The following is a 17626-nucleotide window of genomic DNA, read 5'->3' on the forward strand; positions in this document are numbered from 1 at the left end:
TGGAGGTTCGGTGAAATGGCAGTGAAATGGCCGTGAAATGGTGGTGGTATGGCCGTCCCATGTTTTGTCAGATAGTCCCAAGTTGGAGCAGTTGACACTGGTTGACAGTAAGTATTCCAATACTTGTTTTTTTTATCAGTAAGTAGTTGGACTCCCCCCTACTCCCTTATCGGCCCAATGTCGATAAAAAATTTGAAAGTCTTTTGTCAAGGATCCCTAAGATCTAATATATCATAAAAAAGGCGGCAATCAAAAATATGTTGCGTTCGGGTCGTCCGACAGACTGCTTATTTGTAAGAAAACTAAATTCAGAAAGTCTGCAAAATCGTCGGGTTTTATTGGGCGCTGTTCGCAGGTTTGGATCTTTCCCATAACGGCGGGCATGGGCGAACGGAGCATGTCTTTGAATCATTATTTTTTGTTTTAACCCGTTCAAGTTTTTTCATGTACCCTTATTGAAATTTTCATGCTAAAATTCAGCAACACGGTAGGGCCAATACCCTGGGGGCCGAAAATAAGGGCCGCTTTAAGGTTAACACATATGCGCGCACATTTAGTTTGGCAAATTAAAGATGGCGGCATAAGATTCTGTTGATTGCCGACTTGATTCATCGGGATTTACTAGATCTTAAAAATCCGACAAAATTTACTACCGACCGACCGACCTGAAATGGAACATATTTTTGATTGCCGCCAAATGAACAATCTACTAATGAAAGGGCTATTCCAGAAAATTTTTGTTACCCCTCGTCGGACGACGTGCATTTTTAAATTTTTTCTAGCCTCGGAAATAATTATTCTTTTCCAGTGGTGGTCGGAAATTCCGATAAAAATCCATGTATACTTTTGCAAAATGCATATCGGAAATTCCACTCTTTTTTGCCTTTTTTAATTCAATTGCCTTGGAAATTCATAAATTTTCTTCTCTTGCCTCAGAAATTTCGAATTTTGGTGAAAACTTTTGCTTCTGGAAATCCTGTGTCGCCTGCCCCCTCCTGTTACAGACAAATTCTGGAATGGAATGGGCTATTCCATTTTTAAACCATACAGGGGTATTGACGAACTTTTCCAGGGGTAGGGTAGATCGTCAACTACCATTTTTAGCATGATGTCAAAAAATTCAAAGTGTAATATATTTTTGTGAAAATTTAATCTATTGTAAGACATTTTGCGCAATTTTTAACCTCCTAGGTCAAAAATCCAGCATTCCCCAGGGGGGATCTTTGATTCGCACTAAAGCGAAAAATGAGTAAAATGGCATTTTTTGCCCATTTTAAGACAATGAAAGCCCAGTAAAGGGTCAAAATGGTTTCTAAATGGTGTCTTGTACTAATATTCAACATAAAAAGACAAAATAACCCCAGCGAGATCGCTCAATGTTTCAATTTCACGCTAAAAAGGCTGATTTTCTCTGATTCTGGGTAGCAAAATACATGAAAGCAGCATTTTTGAGGACCCACAACTTTTAAACTTTTTAAGGTACACACTTGAAATTTTCAGTAATTAAACACTTCAGAGAAAGCTCCAGGAAAAATCAAACTTGAGTTTTCAAAACTTTCCTATCCATAATGGCACCCTAGAAATTGAGTTTTCATGCTAAATGCCAATATTTCAAGCTAAAACTTGGTTTTCTTGGGCTAAAATCTCTAAAATGATTTCAAATGGTGTCCTGAAATATTTGGGTGTTGAAAGTATTCTGGAAAAACTCTGGGAGAATCAAAATGGTTTGGGTTAGGAATCTACCAAAGTCCGCCATTATGGAATTGCATTTCCACTTAAAACGCGATATTTAGAGTTAAAGTCTAATTTTCTCAGGCTAAAATCTCAAAAATGGTTTCAAATGGTGTCCTGGAATCTTTTGGTGTTGAAAGTATTCTGAAAATACTCTGGGAGAAACAAAATGGTTTGGGTCAGAAATTTGCCCAAGTCTGCCATTATGGTATTGCATTTCCCACTAAAACGCGATATTTAAGAGTTTTAAAGTCTAATTTTCTCAGGCTTAAATCTCAAAAATGGTTTCAAATAGGGTCCTGAAATCTTTAGGTGTTGAAAGTATTCTGGAAATACTCTGGGAAAACCAAAATGGTTTTGGTCAGAAATTTGCCATTTGACGATCTACCCTACCAGGGGGGACTGAGCCTTGATTTTCCAAGGGGCTTTTGTTCATTTTCAGATTTTCCAAGGGGGTTATTAAAGGTTTCCAGGGGGTTCTCTCCAACCTCGTCCCTGTGTATCCCAGGCTTTATTTACCTTACTGATTGACGCCAGAGAATACCCTGGTGTTGGCTGATGCGAGTTCCCTCTCTCCAGAAGATCTCAATCAAACGGAATCGACGATCGAACCAGTCGAACCAAATCGAACGCAATCGACCGATTGAAATTCGATTGTCGAACGCAATCGAATCTCAATCGAACGTCAAAATTCTGGGTAATATTCGATTGGTTCGGTTGTTGTTCGACTGGTTCGATCGTCGATTTCGTTCGATTGAGATCGTCTGGCTTTATTCTTGCAGCTTCCCAACATCTAAGCTCTCAAACATTACAAGCCAAATGAAATTACTTTCAATTTCCCGTAGAAATTATGCGATGAACAATCCGGGGGTCAATGAATCAACGATTGAACGCAATTGAACGCAATCGAACATCAATCGAACGCAATCAAATATCAATCGAATCTGAAAATTGCGGTAATATTCGATTGAGATTCGATTGCGTTCGACAATCGAATTTCAATCGGTCGATTGCGTTTGATTTGGTTCGACTAGTTCGATCGTCGATTCCGTTCGATTGAGATCGTCTGGCTCTCTCAGAGGGGGAACTTCTTAAAACAATACGTCATAAAATATTCTGACGTTACAAAATTACACTGCAATGCAACAACTTCAAAAAAGAAGAACAAATGAAATCTGACGTTTTGTTTTTAAATTACGTAATTTTTTGCGTTCGAAAACCAGCCAATGCCTAAACTGGCATCAATAGTCACTTTCCAGGCCCTTTTTCACAAAATTTCACTTTCCAGGGGTGTCGACTCCTAATTTCCAGGGGATAGTTTGTTATCCAAAATTTCCAGGGGGGTTAGTGAAAAAAGTTTGTCAATACCCCTGTACAATTTTTTTTGGAATAGCCCAATGGCCCAAAGCCAAAGCAAAGCAAAGTGTTCCGCACGATGTTGACCGGTCGTCCCAAGTTGACCGCGCACGAAGTTGGCGGAAACCGTACCAAGTTTGACCTCCCGATTTTGAACAGATTGAAATTGAAAAAAATAATGTAAATGAAAAATAAATAAAAACAAACTTGCAAAATGCTCAGCAACTCAGTATATGGGATAGAATGAGCCGGGTTAAGCCAAGTTGACCAAAAGCCCCTTATAAAGGATGGAGGTGACACAGTCTTGACAGTCAACTTTGTATGGGCTATTCCAGGTTGAACCAAGTTGACCAAAAGCCCCTTATAAAGGATAGAGGTGACACAGTCAACTTCGTATGGGCTATTCCAGGATGAACCAAGTTGACCAAAAGCCCCTTATAAAGGATGGAGGTGACACAGTCAACTTCGTATGGGCCAGTCAGGACCTCTTTGGTCTTTTTTAACATTAGTTCGGATAGAATAAAAACATACCTATGATCAACACAACCAAACCTTCTGTCTTGCGTTTACTCTTTCCTTCCCAACAACTTTCGTTTTTGCTTATGTAGGTTTTAAAATCCACAAGTAATGAACCTCTTATAACTTTATCTGAATAAATCTGCTTGAAAACCTTTTGTCAGGTTTCAGTCCGTACGTTTTTTATCCACGTTGTGAACCGGTTTCCTCGATTTCCCGATAATTAAAAATTGGAGCTTTCCCGTGGGCGCGATTGGGCGTACCGCCATCGCGAAATATTTTTCGTGAAAATTTACCGTATTCTAACGCTAATATAATCTAGATAGGAAACAAATATTAAATTTGATCTTTTTTTTCTCGTATTTCTAAATTTCAAGATAAAAAGAACTATCTACGAATTATTATTATTAACGGGCGTTGAATCGACATTGACATATTTAATGATGTCATAATCAATGCCGTGCATATTTTGTCAGCGCCGTGCATATTTTGTCAACATCCTTTTCATTGGATAAAGACCACTAAAATATACAAGATAAGTAAACATAAATTTATCGCCCGCGAGCACGGCTTAGCTAAGCGCACCTCTCTTATTCATTATCTAGTATTGAAGCGGGCAAAGATTACCGCGCGGCTGATAGCGGACGAAGGTTTTTTTGAAGATATTTTCAGTTATAATCCAAGGTAGAACAAACTAAACATAGAAAGGGAGTATTTTTTAGTGCTCTATACGATGATCGGTATTTTTTTTTGAATCTATGTTTAGATTTTTCTACCCAGCCCTGTTGCTATGTACGCGCGCCCTGTTGCTAAGACCTTTGCTTGAAATCGAAAGCGAAACCAAGATTATTTAGCGCACACTGCCGTTTGCGTAATATCGATAAAGTGAAATGAGGTCCTGACTGGTATGGGCTATTCCGGGTTGAACCAAGATGACCAAAAGCCCCTTATAATCTTATAGAGGATTGAGGTGACACAGTCAACTTCGTATGGGCTATTCCAGGTTGAACCTATTTTCAGTTTATTATTTATAGTGTTTTATAGTTCATATTTTTTTTTTTTTTTTGGTACCATCTTTATTTTTTTTTTGGATATAAACAAATCAAACGAAGTTGACTAAAAGCACACGAAGTTGACCGTAGTGAAATTTTGCGGGAAAAAGGTCAACTTGGGGCTGGAGGATGACACGGGACGAAACACAAAAAGAAAGAAGTGAACCATTTTCTATCTCTATCTATATATTTAAGTAAAATCAGGCCTGAAGGCCCATTCTCGCTACGTTTTCTTTCCTCTAATCAGCTAACCAGTATAAAAATCAAATGGCAAAAAAATATACCTCTAAATATTTCTTCTTTGCAGTAAATAAGACTAAAAGCTGTTGAAACACCAAAACAGTCCATGTCCCCATGTGGAAAAAACTTTCGAATTTCTATCTAGACTGGAGATGATCGACTATACAGAATACAGGCTAGAAATAAAAAAAAATTAAAAAAAGAATACAGGCTATCCGGGCTATCCACGTTTTCCAATTTGACTCGATTAGTAGTTTATTTACATTGACGATGAAGTGTTTTCTTCTTTAGGTCAAAAAAGGTTATCGAGACTGACGTAAACAATGACAAAATTTTTTTCGATTGATGCTGAATTTTAATGATTTTGATGCTTTTCCTGTTATGATTTTTCATTTTTCTGATATCTTTTGGCATTGTATAGATTTTTCATACCTGGCTTACAAAAAGGTCATTCATCATCTCATTTGTAAGTTTATTTTTCAAATCTATCTATTGTTTACAACGAAATTTAGTGATAAAAAAGCCTCTAGGTATTTATTATTTTATTAGTACAAAAAAAAGCATGTACATCTCTTAGTAGCTTAAATAGTTATATGTCAATAAAAGAAACCAATAATCCAGTTCTACATTACTCTATTATCTTACCAGTTATATACAGTAATTTGGTCTAATGTCGACATCCCCTTCTAATTTTGACACCCTTCTTTTCACTTTTGGAATGGGAATCTGATGGAAACTATTTTTCTTTGCTTAGCAATCAGAGAGGAAAAATCTTTTGTCTATAAGACTGTAAGGGATCCAAACAGTCTTACTAATACTACTTCATGCTAATATCTTTCTCATATTTCTATTTCTATTTGGTTGAGTCGCAGGAGGCTTTGAGGCCTATTTTTCGCAACTATAGACACTTTCAATGAGCGCCCCGTCAGCACCTTGGACTGACTACCCAATTCCCCTCACATGGCATGGGTTGACCCAGGCGAAGGTTCATTCACTTGCCAAGTGAACCGCTGCGAGTGGGAATCGAACCTCAGTCGCCTGTGCAGCAACTAAGCAAGGTCAATGACCACTATACCACAGCGCCTCATATATTACCTTTCTTTCTGTCCTCGCTATCCCTGATTTCCTTTTTTGAACCCCTTCCTATTCCTATTCTCTTCTTTTTGTTCATGTTCCTGTTTCTCTTTATGTTTTCAGTTTTGATCCTGTCCCCATTTGTTCTCACCTTCCAAATATTCATCTTGTTCCAATTTTTATTTCTATTTCTATTCGAGGTTACAAAACCTATTCTCACAAATATTATCTAGAAAATAATATAAATATAAGTTAAATGAATAGTGATAAAAAATACATGTATCTGGCTTAAAAAAAATAAACTTAAAATTAAAAATTGCATATAAAAACAAGATTTATTTACTAAAAATAAATATAAAAACATCTTAAAAGGTATATAAAGCTTAGTGAGTAGAGAGATTCCAAATGATTTCAAGCTTTGAGTTCTAGATTTGGATAGGTGTTGACAAAAATAATTCAAAATTAGATCCACAGATTTAGGACTGAAGATAAGGGATAAAATTAGCATAAAATGGAGTCAATGGTTTACTAGAAATTTAAGTTCAGACCACTAATTTTATCAATAAAAACAACAGTATCTTCAATAGATGTTGCTTCTTTTGGAAGGCGGTGTTCCATAGTTGAACCACATTTGGGAAAAAAGACATTGTGTATGACCTGGATTGAGCCCAGTAATTGTTTTATATTTTACGTTTTTACAACGCTGTCTCGTGGGGAGGATTGATTTGTCTACGTGTTTTGAACCAGACATGATGTTGTGAAAAAGTTTGAGGCGATTGATTTTGCGACGATTTTCAAGTATATCCAAATCAGCATCTCTCAATAACGAAGTGGGTGAACATTCCCTGTCCAACCTATTGTAAATCCAACGGATGAATTTTCGTTGGACGCTTTCTAACTGCGATGTTATATTCAATTTCTCAGGTGAGTCCCATACTGAAGATGCATATTCTACTAGAGGTCTGATGTATGTCTTATAGAAAACGAGACGAGTTTCTGTGTCTGTCATTTGAAGATTCCTTTGAAGAAATATCCTGGTGGAATTTGCCTTAACAGTGATGACTGAAACATGATGTTTCCAAGAGAGATTCTTGGAAATGGTTACTCCAAGGTATTTCGCTTTATCAACTGCCTTCAAGTTTTGACCATGGATTGTATAGGTGTGGTCAATTCTCAACTTCAGTTGAGCTATAATCTGAGAATGTCTGTATGTCTGTCTGTCTGTATGTATGTCTGTATGTCCGTCCGAAAACTTTAGGGCAGGCTGGACACTTCAAAAAAGGTCGGATTTGGCTGAAATTTGGCACACTTGTTCCTTGGGTGAATATCTGGGGGTGTTTTTTTCATTTTTTGAAAATTTTGATTTTTGGGGCCTAGGGACGAGTTTTTCGCCAAAACGAGGCTAAAACTTTGGGGCAGCCTGGACACTTCAAAAAAGGTCGGATTTGGCTGAAATTTGGCACACTTGTTCCTTGGGTGAATATCTGGGGGTGTTTTTTTCATTTTTTGAAAATTTTGATTTTTGGGGCCTGGGGACGAGTTTCTCGCCAAAACGAGGCTAAAACTTTGGGGCAGCCTGGACACTTCAAAAAAGGTCGGATTTGACTGAAATTTGGCACACTTGTTCCTTGGGTGAATATCTGTGGGTGTTTTTTTCATTTTTTGAAAATTTTGATTTTTGGGGCCTGGGGACGAGTTTTTCACCAAAACGAGGCTAAAGCTTTGAAGCAGCCTACAGCCCTCCAAAATGGTCGGATTTGGTTGAAATTTGGCACACTTGTTCATTGGGTAAATATCTGGGGGTCTACAATTGGGCCTATGAATAATTTGAAGCCACTGAAGTTGAGCCCAGTGCGTTGCGCACGTTCGACTATAATTTTATGTTTGTTTGTTATGCGAAGTACATAGCATTTCCCCGGGTGGAACTCCATTGACCATTGCTTTTCCCACTCCACTAACTTGTCAAGGTCTGCTTGTAATGAATATGCATCATTTAGGCATTTGATTACTTTGAATAAGTAGGAATCGTCAGCAAACAAAGCAATATTTGAATCAACATGCAAGGGCATATCGTTTATATAAACAAGAAACAAGAGGGGACCAAGAACTGAGCCTTGAGGGACACCTGAAGTGACCGCTATCCGCTTTGACAGAGTTCCTCTTACAGCTACACATTGACTACGATTGTTCAGAAAATCTGCTATCCATTTAAGCAAGGTTCCATGGATGCCATAATGTTCAAGTTTCAATAAAAGTTTTCTGTGACAAACCTTGTCGAAGGCTTTACTAAAATCCAACAAAATGGAGTCTGTTTGTTCGCGATTATTCAAAGATTGCGCCAGCGTATTTATGGTTTGAATTAGCTGCGTCTCGCATGATCGAAATTTTCTAAAGCCATGTTGTGTATCAGAAAGTGTGTGGTCCTGATCAAAATGAGTCATTATATTGCTGTGGATTATGTGCTCCATAAGCTTGCAAGTGATCGATGTTAGGCTGATCGGCCTATAGTTCTCAGCTTTTGATCGGTCTTTATTCCCGCCTTTGTAAATTGGAGTCACTAATGCATGTCGCCAGTCGTTTGGAATGGCTCCTTGTTCGAGTGATGCCGTGAAAAGTAAAACAAAGATGTCAGGTAAAATGTCTGCACATACATGGAGAATCCTTGCTGAGACATTGTCGGGACCACAAGCTTTCTTAGGATTGATATTCGATAGCAATTTATGGATGCCGTTTCTGGTGAAAACAATGTCTTTGATGTTTGATCCTTTAGGACCTTTGATTTCAGGTAATAAGCCGTCGTCTTTAGAGAAGACACTTGCAAACTGTTGATTTAATATTTCAGCTGTGTCGTTGTCATTTATATGTGTGATATTATCTGCGTCCACAAGAGGAGAAACTCCAATAACGTCGTTCCTTTTTGATTTGATGTAGCTGAAGAGTTTTTTGTTTTTTTTTGCCATCATCATTCATGATACTTCGTTTTATATAGTAATTTTTTACCTTTTCACATGTTTTATTTGCTTCTTTCTCACATTTTATATAATATTTCCAATCAGTAGGGTCCTTTGACACTTTATATTTGCGGTAAGATCGTTTCTTTTTACGAACTGCTTTTTTGCAGGCTCTGTTAAACCATGGTTGTTGAAATCTTTGTGAGATGATTTTTGTAGGAACATGTGTGGCTTGCGCAGTAAGAAGAATTTCTTTCAAGTTTGTCCAAATGTCATTAACAGAAGTATCAGGAGTTGTTGATGCGACTAAATTCTTGATGTTGGTATCTATGTCTTGGCGAAGGTTCTGAATATTGGCTCTATTCCAACAATGCACTGTGCGTTGCACTGGTTTGAATTTTTGTGGATGACATACAATGTCAGCGATGGCGCATGTGTCATGATCACCAAAACCTGCCACTGGAAGACAGCGGACAAGGAATGTAGGTCTATTTGTGAGTAGCAGATCTAAGAGAGCTTCTTTTCTTGTATTGCAATTGATATGTTGAGACATTTTGTGTTGATCAAAAAGTTGAAGAAAGTCTTCATTTAATTGAACTGAATTAGCATTTCCAACAATACTATTACTATTCCAATCAATGTCTGGGAGGTTGAAATCACCTGCTAACCAAATAGGGTTGTTTTTATGTTTTTTAAGAAGATCATTAAGTTTGTTGATAATAACTTTATTGTCCTCTTTCTTGTTGCTTGGAGATCGATAACAAGCACAAACAAGCACAGGTTTTTCATATGTTATGACCTTTATTGCAACAATGTCTGAGCTTTGAACACGTATTTCTTCAATCTTAAGTTCTTTCTTTCGTATAATAATAACACCACCATAACCGTCATCGCGATCCTCACGAGTTGCAGTGTAGGTACTTGGTAGATATTCACTGTTATTTGTTATTGCTGATAGGTGACTTTCTGATCCAATCATGATGTCAATGTTATTGTCAATCAAGAAGGGTGCAAGCACTGTCTTTTTATTCCAAATACTTTGAAAGTTACATACTGTTAGACGAAGCTGTTTCGATTTTTTCTTTGGAGTGCCATCATCGATGGAATGGTTAGAGCCATCTGACGAGATTGATGAAACAGAAGTGTCGAATAATGATGTAGATAGTCCTTTCAGTGCACATTGGTAGCAAGTCCAGGAGAGGCTTTTGTCAGTAGAATAGCAGTCAAATACTTGGTCCCCCATGCGGCAGCAGTTCTTATGGTACCAGAGGTCACACATGTCGCAAGCAATGGAAACATCGGTTCTTTTGACGCGTTTTTGACAGTCACCACATGGAAATTTAATCTTATAGGTTCTTGGTCCTGGGTTCACTTCAACTGAGCCACTTATGATAAGAAGTATTTGTTGTAGCAAGCCATAAGGGTGGATATTGTAGCGACGCGAGTTATCCTGATAATAAAATGCAATTGACATCAAACAGGTTTCATTGTTTGAGAAGACTTTACAACATAAAAGAGAGTCTCCTTGAGGTATTGTAGTCAGTTCAGTAATTTGGAATTGCCAGAAGAAGGCAAATAAAAAGGATACAATTTTTAGGAGATTCATTGTTGGTGAAGCAGATAAAACAATAAAATAAGTAAGGAGGTACCTGCTCAGCTGTACGTCGATTCCAAACCGTACGTACAGCTGGTCCACGGTTATTTGCAAAAACCTCAAATCTGTTCAGTGTAAATGATAAGGACACACATGCGACATGGGATGTATACTTGCAAATGTTTGAGTGTAGATATATTGAACAGTTGATTGATTGGTTATGATTGATATTGAAGATCCAATTGATTACAACCAACACCAACAAGGAACTTCGCACTTCTCTAAGAGTGCCAGGTTGATCGCAACCCTGTTAGCGCTGTATTTGTCGGATTTCACAGCATCTACCGTTCTTTTTGTACTTTTTATCTTAAACCTTAGACTTATTCACTAATTCTTAATGGAGTGAATTTTTTTATCTGTTTATTTACTCCCAGTTCCCATTTTTGATCAGGCGCATTTTGAGAGATTTTTTCAGGTTTTAATGACGTCATAACCCAAAATGCCCAAAATTTTAGCCAATTTTCAAAGTTGTCCTGAGGCCTTATAACTCCTACCATAGACCTTTTTTCAAAGAGGCCACCCTGTTGAATAATTATGTAGTCCAGCAGAAAAACAATGATAAAACCCTGCATAATTATTACAATATGCATGATACAGTAATTATGCATGGCTCTATCATTGTTTTTATGGCTGGACTACATTATTATTCAACAGGACGTCCTCTTTGAAAAAAGGTCTATTGAACTCAGGGCTTATCTGACCCCCGCTATTGATGATCTGATGGAAGCTTTGACGGGGGATATAAGCCCTGGTACGCCTTAAAAACGTACTTTTGGGCATGATGCGAAACAGATGCCGATAAGCATAACCTCTCTGGTGAGTTAGGGCGTGTCTAGATTTTTAAAAATCCCAAATCCCAAATCCGCGACCAATAGCACCCATTCTCAGGGATTCATTTATGGATTTTTAGATGACCTATACCTGAAGGTTTCAGGACCCGGTTGTTACGTAATTAAATATTAACCTAAAAATTAATTATCAAAGAAAGTGTGAATTATGACGTCATCAAATTATGGCATCATAAATCGTAAATTAGCTCTAACTCTATAAGTACATGTCGAATCTTTCTCAAATTTGGACCAAAGATGCATCTTTAAATGGTGTCAAACTTTTCAATTAAAAATATTTTGAAATTTTTGACGACGTCAGCAAAAAATGCAAAAAATCGAAAAATGCAATTTTTTGCTGGCGTCATCAAATTTTCCCAAAACTTTTTTCAAAAAGTTACATTTCAGTTAGATGCATCTTTGGTTCAAATTTGGGAAAGATTGGACATGTATTTTTAATATTATAGCGATTATACGATTCATGACGTCACCAAAATTCGATCAGATTATGACGTCATGATTACAATTTCTTTAATAATTAATTTTTAGGTTAATATTTAATTACGTAACAACCAGGTCCTGAAACTTTAATGTATAGAGGTAATTTAGAGCCCTAAGTGGATCTCTGAATTTGGCTGCTATTGGTAGCGAAAACTTAAGGTAAACTGTTAGGTTTCTGAGACTTACCCTAAGTCACTCGAGCTGCCATATTTACAAATTCTGGGAATTTCTCTGAAAGCAAAATCAAAACAATTTCCAAATAAAAAAGGGAAAAAAGATTTTAGTATGTCTTTTTCACAAGAACCAGTAAATTTTCATGAAGTGAAAGCTGCAAAATCTCTAAAAAAAAATCTTGGTGCCACAAACCAAAATTTTATTTTCAAAATCAAAACCCTAAGCAGAAATGAGTGAAAATATACTTTCAAGATTCAAAAAAGAAAATCAAGTTCATTTTATATCTTATTACTGCTTGGTGTAAAGTAAATGTCATGCTGAAAAAAAGTTAATAATAGGATTGCAATCAACTGACTTTTTGTTATTATTTATTTCAGGAACCAAAATTATGCAGTTTGACATTCGTCGCTTTGATATTTATCGCAAGATCCCAAAGGATCTGACACAACCAACAAAAACTGGCGCTTGTGTTTCTATTCTAAGTATCATCTTTATTGTGTTTTTGATGCTATCAGAACTTTCAAGTCTGTTATTCATTGATGTCAAAAGTGAAATGTTTGTGGATATTTCATCATCACAAAAACCAGTTTACGTTAGATTAAATGTATCTTTACCAAAGATGGCTTGTGATTTTGTTGGGCTTGATCTTCAAGATTCTCAAGGGAGACACGAAGTTGGATTTTTGAAAGATTCAAAGAAAGTTCCTATAAATAATGGAGAAGGATGTCGATTTGAAGGTCATTTTGAAATAAACCGAATCCCTGGTAATTTTCATCTTTCAACACATAGTGCAGCACAACAGCCACAGAACCCAGATATGACACATATTGTTAATTCTTTACAATTTGGCGACATCATCGAGACAACAGGTGCTTTCAATGCAATGGGAGAATTAGATATGACTGAATATCCAGCAATGGCAACTCATAATTACGTCATCAAAATCGTCCCAACCAAGTTCAAGCGTCTTTCAGGTCAGATTGAAGACACTTTTCAATATTCGTATGCACAAAAAGAATTCATTGCTTATAATGGTCACCGACAACAACTAATGCCTGCTATTTGGTTTAAGTATGATTTCAACCCAATCACCATTCAGTACACTGAACAAAGGCAACCCTTTTATCACTTCATCACAATGTTTTGTGCTATTATTGGTGGCACTTTTACAGTTGCAGGTATTATTGATACAATTATTTATACAGCACACAACATCATAAAGAAAGCTGAGATTGGAAAGTTATCATGAGTGTTGAAAATTTAAATCTTTTCGTACAATTTAAACTCGTATATGTTGAATTTTATGTCAGACACTTTTAGAAATTTTGTTTTAGAAAAAGATGTATGAGATTTTAGACCTTCTATAAAAACAGTATATATATAAAAGTTTAGGATTTGCTCTGTATTTTGCTTTATTTTGAACATGCTTGTACAGTAGCGTAGACAAGACGGGTGCACAATTTATGTTAGATAGTATGTTTTATAGCACAGTAATTAGCTTTTTATATCATGAATGGATGATAATAGTGTCAAATCTGATCTCCAACACAAATTTTGCACCCCTCGGGTAACTTAATGCATGTCCTAGAATTGCATTAATTTTTCCGCCCCAGTTCCAGTCCCTAAACCATAACAAACTATACATTTTTGGAAGCGTATTTGGATATAGAATACCGTATTCGGTGTAACTTAAATTCTTTCTCAGTATAATTAGAGATATCTTAAGGAAACCTGATTATGACGTCATGATTAATGACGTCATAAATACAAAAAGTTGAATATCTCGAGAAATATAAATAAAAAGTTTATGAAATTTGAACCAGTGATAAAGTACATTGAGATGTTTCAAAAAGTTTTGAAAGTATTTCCCAAAATTAATGACGTCAGCAGAAATTGCAAGAATTCGAATTTTTGCGATAAAATGCTGACATCACCAAATTTTCAAATTTTTTGAAAAGAATTCTCCTCCTCTTAATGGGTTCTATCATTGGTCCAAATTTCATAAAGCTTTGAGTATTAGTTCTTGAGATATTCAACTTTTTAAAATTATGACGTCATAAATAATGACGTCATAATCACGTTTTCTTACAAAACTCAAATTCTGCTGAGAAAGAATTTAAGTTACACCTAATACGGTAATCTACATCTAAATACGCTTCCAAAAATGTATAGTTTGTTATGGTTTAGGGACTGGAACTGGGGCGGAAAAATTAATGCATTTTTGGGACATGCATTAAGTTACCCGAGCCCTGTCCTTCCGAGTTAAATTTTTAATAGATCTTCGTTTTTGCATTCAAAATTTAGATCTTTTACCCAGTCTCTTAGTTGGCTTTTTTCTTTCTTTCTTACATTGCTAGCACTTATGAAAAGGGCAACGTATACCTGTATTAAATTAAAAAAATGCTTCTTGCACAAAATGGTCTCGTAGCGAAAAAAGCGGAATTTGTTTATGAATTTAAATTTTTCAAGGTTCTTTATAAATTGATGTATTGCAGTTAAAGAAACAATTTTGAAAAGAGCTTCCCATAAGGTCAGCCCAGGTCTAGGTCCCAGGCAAAAAAATAGGTGCCCCCAAAGATTTAGGTGCTCCCAAATATTAAAAGTTTTTTAAACAGCCCCCAGTCCTACCTAGTTTAAAATATTTGTTGATTTAATATCGTTTTTTAGGAAAATCACATTTCTATTCTTTTGCCATTCTTGAAATCTATTTCGTGGGTGAAAATGACTATTATGGTTAATTCAAGATGGTAAGCACAAGTTAAAAGGTTTTTGGATAAAAATGTGGTGATATAAACAAAAATAATAGAAGAATAAGTCGGCCCCAGCCTTGCCATTGAAATTCCAGCCCCCTAAACATATCAGGTCCCCCAAAATATTTAGCTGTATTTTAGCTAGCCCCCCCCCCCCCCCAAAAAAAAAAAAAACGGGGGTTGACGCTATGCTTCCTTGAAGGAATCTGGTTGATGTAATAGTATTGTTTTTATAAGTGGTTATGTAGTCAGTAATATTTTGTAGTATTTTGCAATCTAACTTTTGAGTATTTGAATATAATTTTTGTATTACTTCGTTTGGTAACAATATTTTTGTAAATGTTTTTGTTTTTATTTAAGAATTTATTGTGTATTAAGTCAATTTCTGTCATATTTTATATTCTGTAAAAGTATTTTATATTTGCATTTCCATTTTTCAAATATCCACTTTCATCGTTTACAATAAACGACCAAAATTGTTCAATTCTTTAATATTTTGCACTCTCAATCATGGTATACACCAAGACCAAGACTAAAAGATATGTCATATTATAAACTAGCGCCGAATTTAAAGCCCTGTTCATCCCGAACATTGTGTCAAAATGTTTACTTATGGTAATAACTTAATTTCAATCATAGGTCGTAGCAATCAGTTTTTGCACTGAAAAGGCTTTGTTGTGATGTTTCTCTCCATTTTCGAACATACTTTTGTTTGAAGGGCTGTAACTTTTGGTCCTAGAATTATATGAATACATTCTGAATAATTAACAAATTGCAAGGCTCCTAATTTTTCGGAACAACTTATACATTTTTTTTAAGCAGCCCCAATTTTCGGTTTAGGGCTGGAGTTGGTAAGGATTTTTCAGATTTCTGCCAAAAAGTTGCTAATGAGCCAAAAATGCCCAGCAACTTCAAAAAATTTGGCTTTTTATCTCATCTTATGTCTAAAAATAGCTAAAATTTAAATCAGTACACATTTTAATGCTGAAAATGCCTCTTTTTGTTGGATACTTTTGGTTGCTTTACCGGTTCATATCATATGCTCAATTTCAGGAATAGGTTACTAAGGCCAAGTTGCTTAATTTTTTGGCCATTTTCAGGACCCTTATCAACTTGGTTGCTTATGAATAAATGTGCACAGTTTCTGCACCCGAAAAATTTCGGTCAACCCCAAAATGTAGGTTTTTAGTTTGACGTCCACTGGGATTTACCAGTGTGCTGTGGTTAAAAGAAAAAACTATACCAGGAAACTTTGGAAATGGAAATGGAAGGGCTATGAATATATCAACATATCTTTATCGAATTCGCTTATTTTGATAATTCTCTTATGAAACCAAAGATTTTTTCAAAGTGACGTCTGGATTTTCGGTCAAATTTTCAATCAATTGCCAATATTGGTAAACCAAGACATGTTCATTCCGCACATTGTGTCAAAATGTTATGTCGATAACTTAATTTCAATAAATGGTATGTCATTTTAAAGCCATCCTCATTTTTCGAAATTTTGACAAAAATGACGTCGACTTCAAACAGTACTTTACAAAGTTAAACATGGAACTAAAACTAATCAAAATGCTACTTTACAATATCAAATTTTGTTCATTTTTTTTCAATTGGCCGCTTGAAAAATTTCTAGATCTTCAGATTCGAAAATAGTTGACCTAACAGAAAATGCATAACATGCTAAGGTTTTGTTGGCTACATCAGGCAGAAATTTGTATTTTGTAAATGCCAAAAATATGAAAAATTTACTATGGTCAGACTCAGAGCCCTTAAGTGACTGCCGCAAGAAAAAGGGTAGTGGAAAAATGCTAGAATAGGACGAAACGAACTTTGTAGGTTAGACAAGATACGAAGTTCTCCTTTTGATAAGTAAGGTGTGGATAAACCCTTGCAATGGTACAATTCAGTTCCCTTCAAAAAATTTTAAAATTTAGATGGTTGAAGAAAGGGTTTTATTAAAGTCTGTCTTAATATAATTTGCAGCGGAGACTAAAAAAGCTGTAACTTTAAAAGATTGAAAGACGAAGATGAAAAATGAAGAAGAAAAAAATCAACCTCTTGTAGAATAATGCTATTATGTTCATTTTTGTATCAGAAATTCTTTAATCTTAGCATCTTAGAACGTCATGCAAGGCAGGCAAAAAAATCAGACCAGGAAGGTAATAAAGATATAGATGGAGAGAAAACGTCGCGATAATGACCTACGGTAATTAGTCGTTTAAATCTTTTATAAATCTATTCAAAGCGGATTTCCTTTGATGTACCATCATTGAAAGTAAAAAAACATTAATTTATAATTTTATAAGAACAGAAGAGGCTGTTTCCGTTGATTTAAAAAAACTTAATTTCGCGGCAAATTCTTGTTAAAATGCGATTCTAAATAGTTTCAACTGATGAACGACTGGATAGCCCTGAATTAGTAGTATCCGAAAATGGTATGGTTTGTTAACTTTCGAAGTTTTTAATCTTGAGATATTTCATTTTTGGTGGTAAACATGCTGAAAAACTGCCGACTATATCGAAAATTTTCAATATTTAAACCAAAATATCTGGAGATCTAGACATCGAAAGCTGACAAACCAAAAATCGATTCACTCGAAATTTGCAGGAGATTTGAAGGGCAATTTTTTTGTCAATTCTACACCCTATTAGCTGCATAATATCAAAATTTTGCCCTGATCTAAGGGGTGCCCTACCAAGTGACACAATTCATTACCTCGGCCGCTGGTCTACCGCTGCAAATTTTATTGAGGCAGACTTTAGTGGGACAATTTTGGGTAAAAATTTAATACAGCGG

General features: G+C 35.8%; 1 protein-coding gene across 1 annotated transcript; it reads left to right on the forward strand.

Annotated features, from left to right (window-relative positions):
* Positions 1–5141: 5141 nt before the first annotated feature.
* LOC136800497 (endoplasmic reticulum-Golgi intermediate compartment protein 1-like) lies at positions 5142–13632 on the forward strand. The gene is made up of 2 exons (XM_067057154.1): positions 5142–5361; positions 12454–13632. The coding sequence occupies exon 2, from the start codon at positions 12465–12467 to the stop codon at positions 13323–13325; it is 861 nt and encodes a 286-aa protein (XP_066913255.1). The 5' UTR covers positions 5142–5361; positions 12454–12464; the 3' UTR covers positions 13326–13632.
* Positions 13633–17626: the final 3994 nt, after the last annotated feature.

Source organism: Clytia hemisphaerica, unplaced genomic scaffold (genome assembly GCF_902728285.1).
Source record: "Clytia hemisphaerica strain Z4C2 unplaced genomic scaffold, Clytia hemisphaerica genome assembly, whole genome shotgun sequence".
Taxonomy (NCBI): Eukaryota; Metazoa; Cnidaria; class Hydrozoa; order Leptothecata; family Clytiidae; genus Clytia; species Clytia hemisphaerica.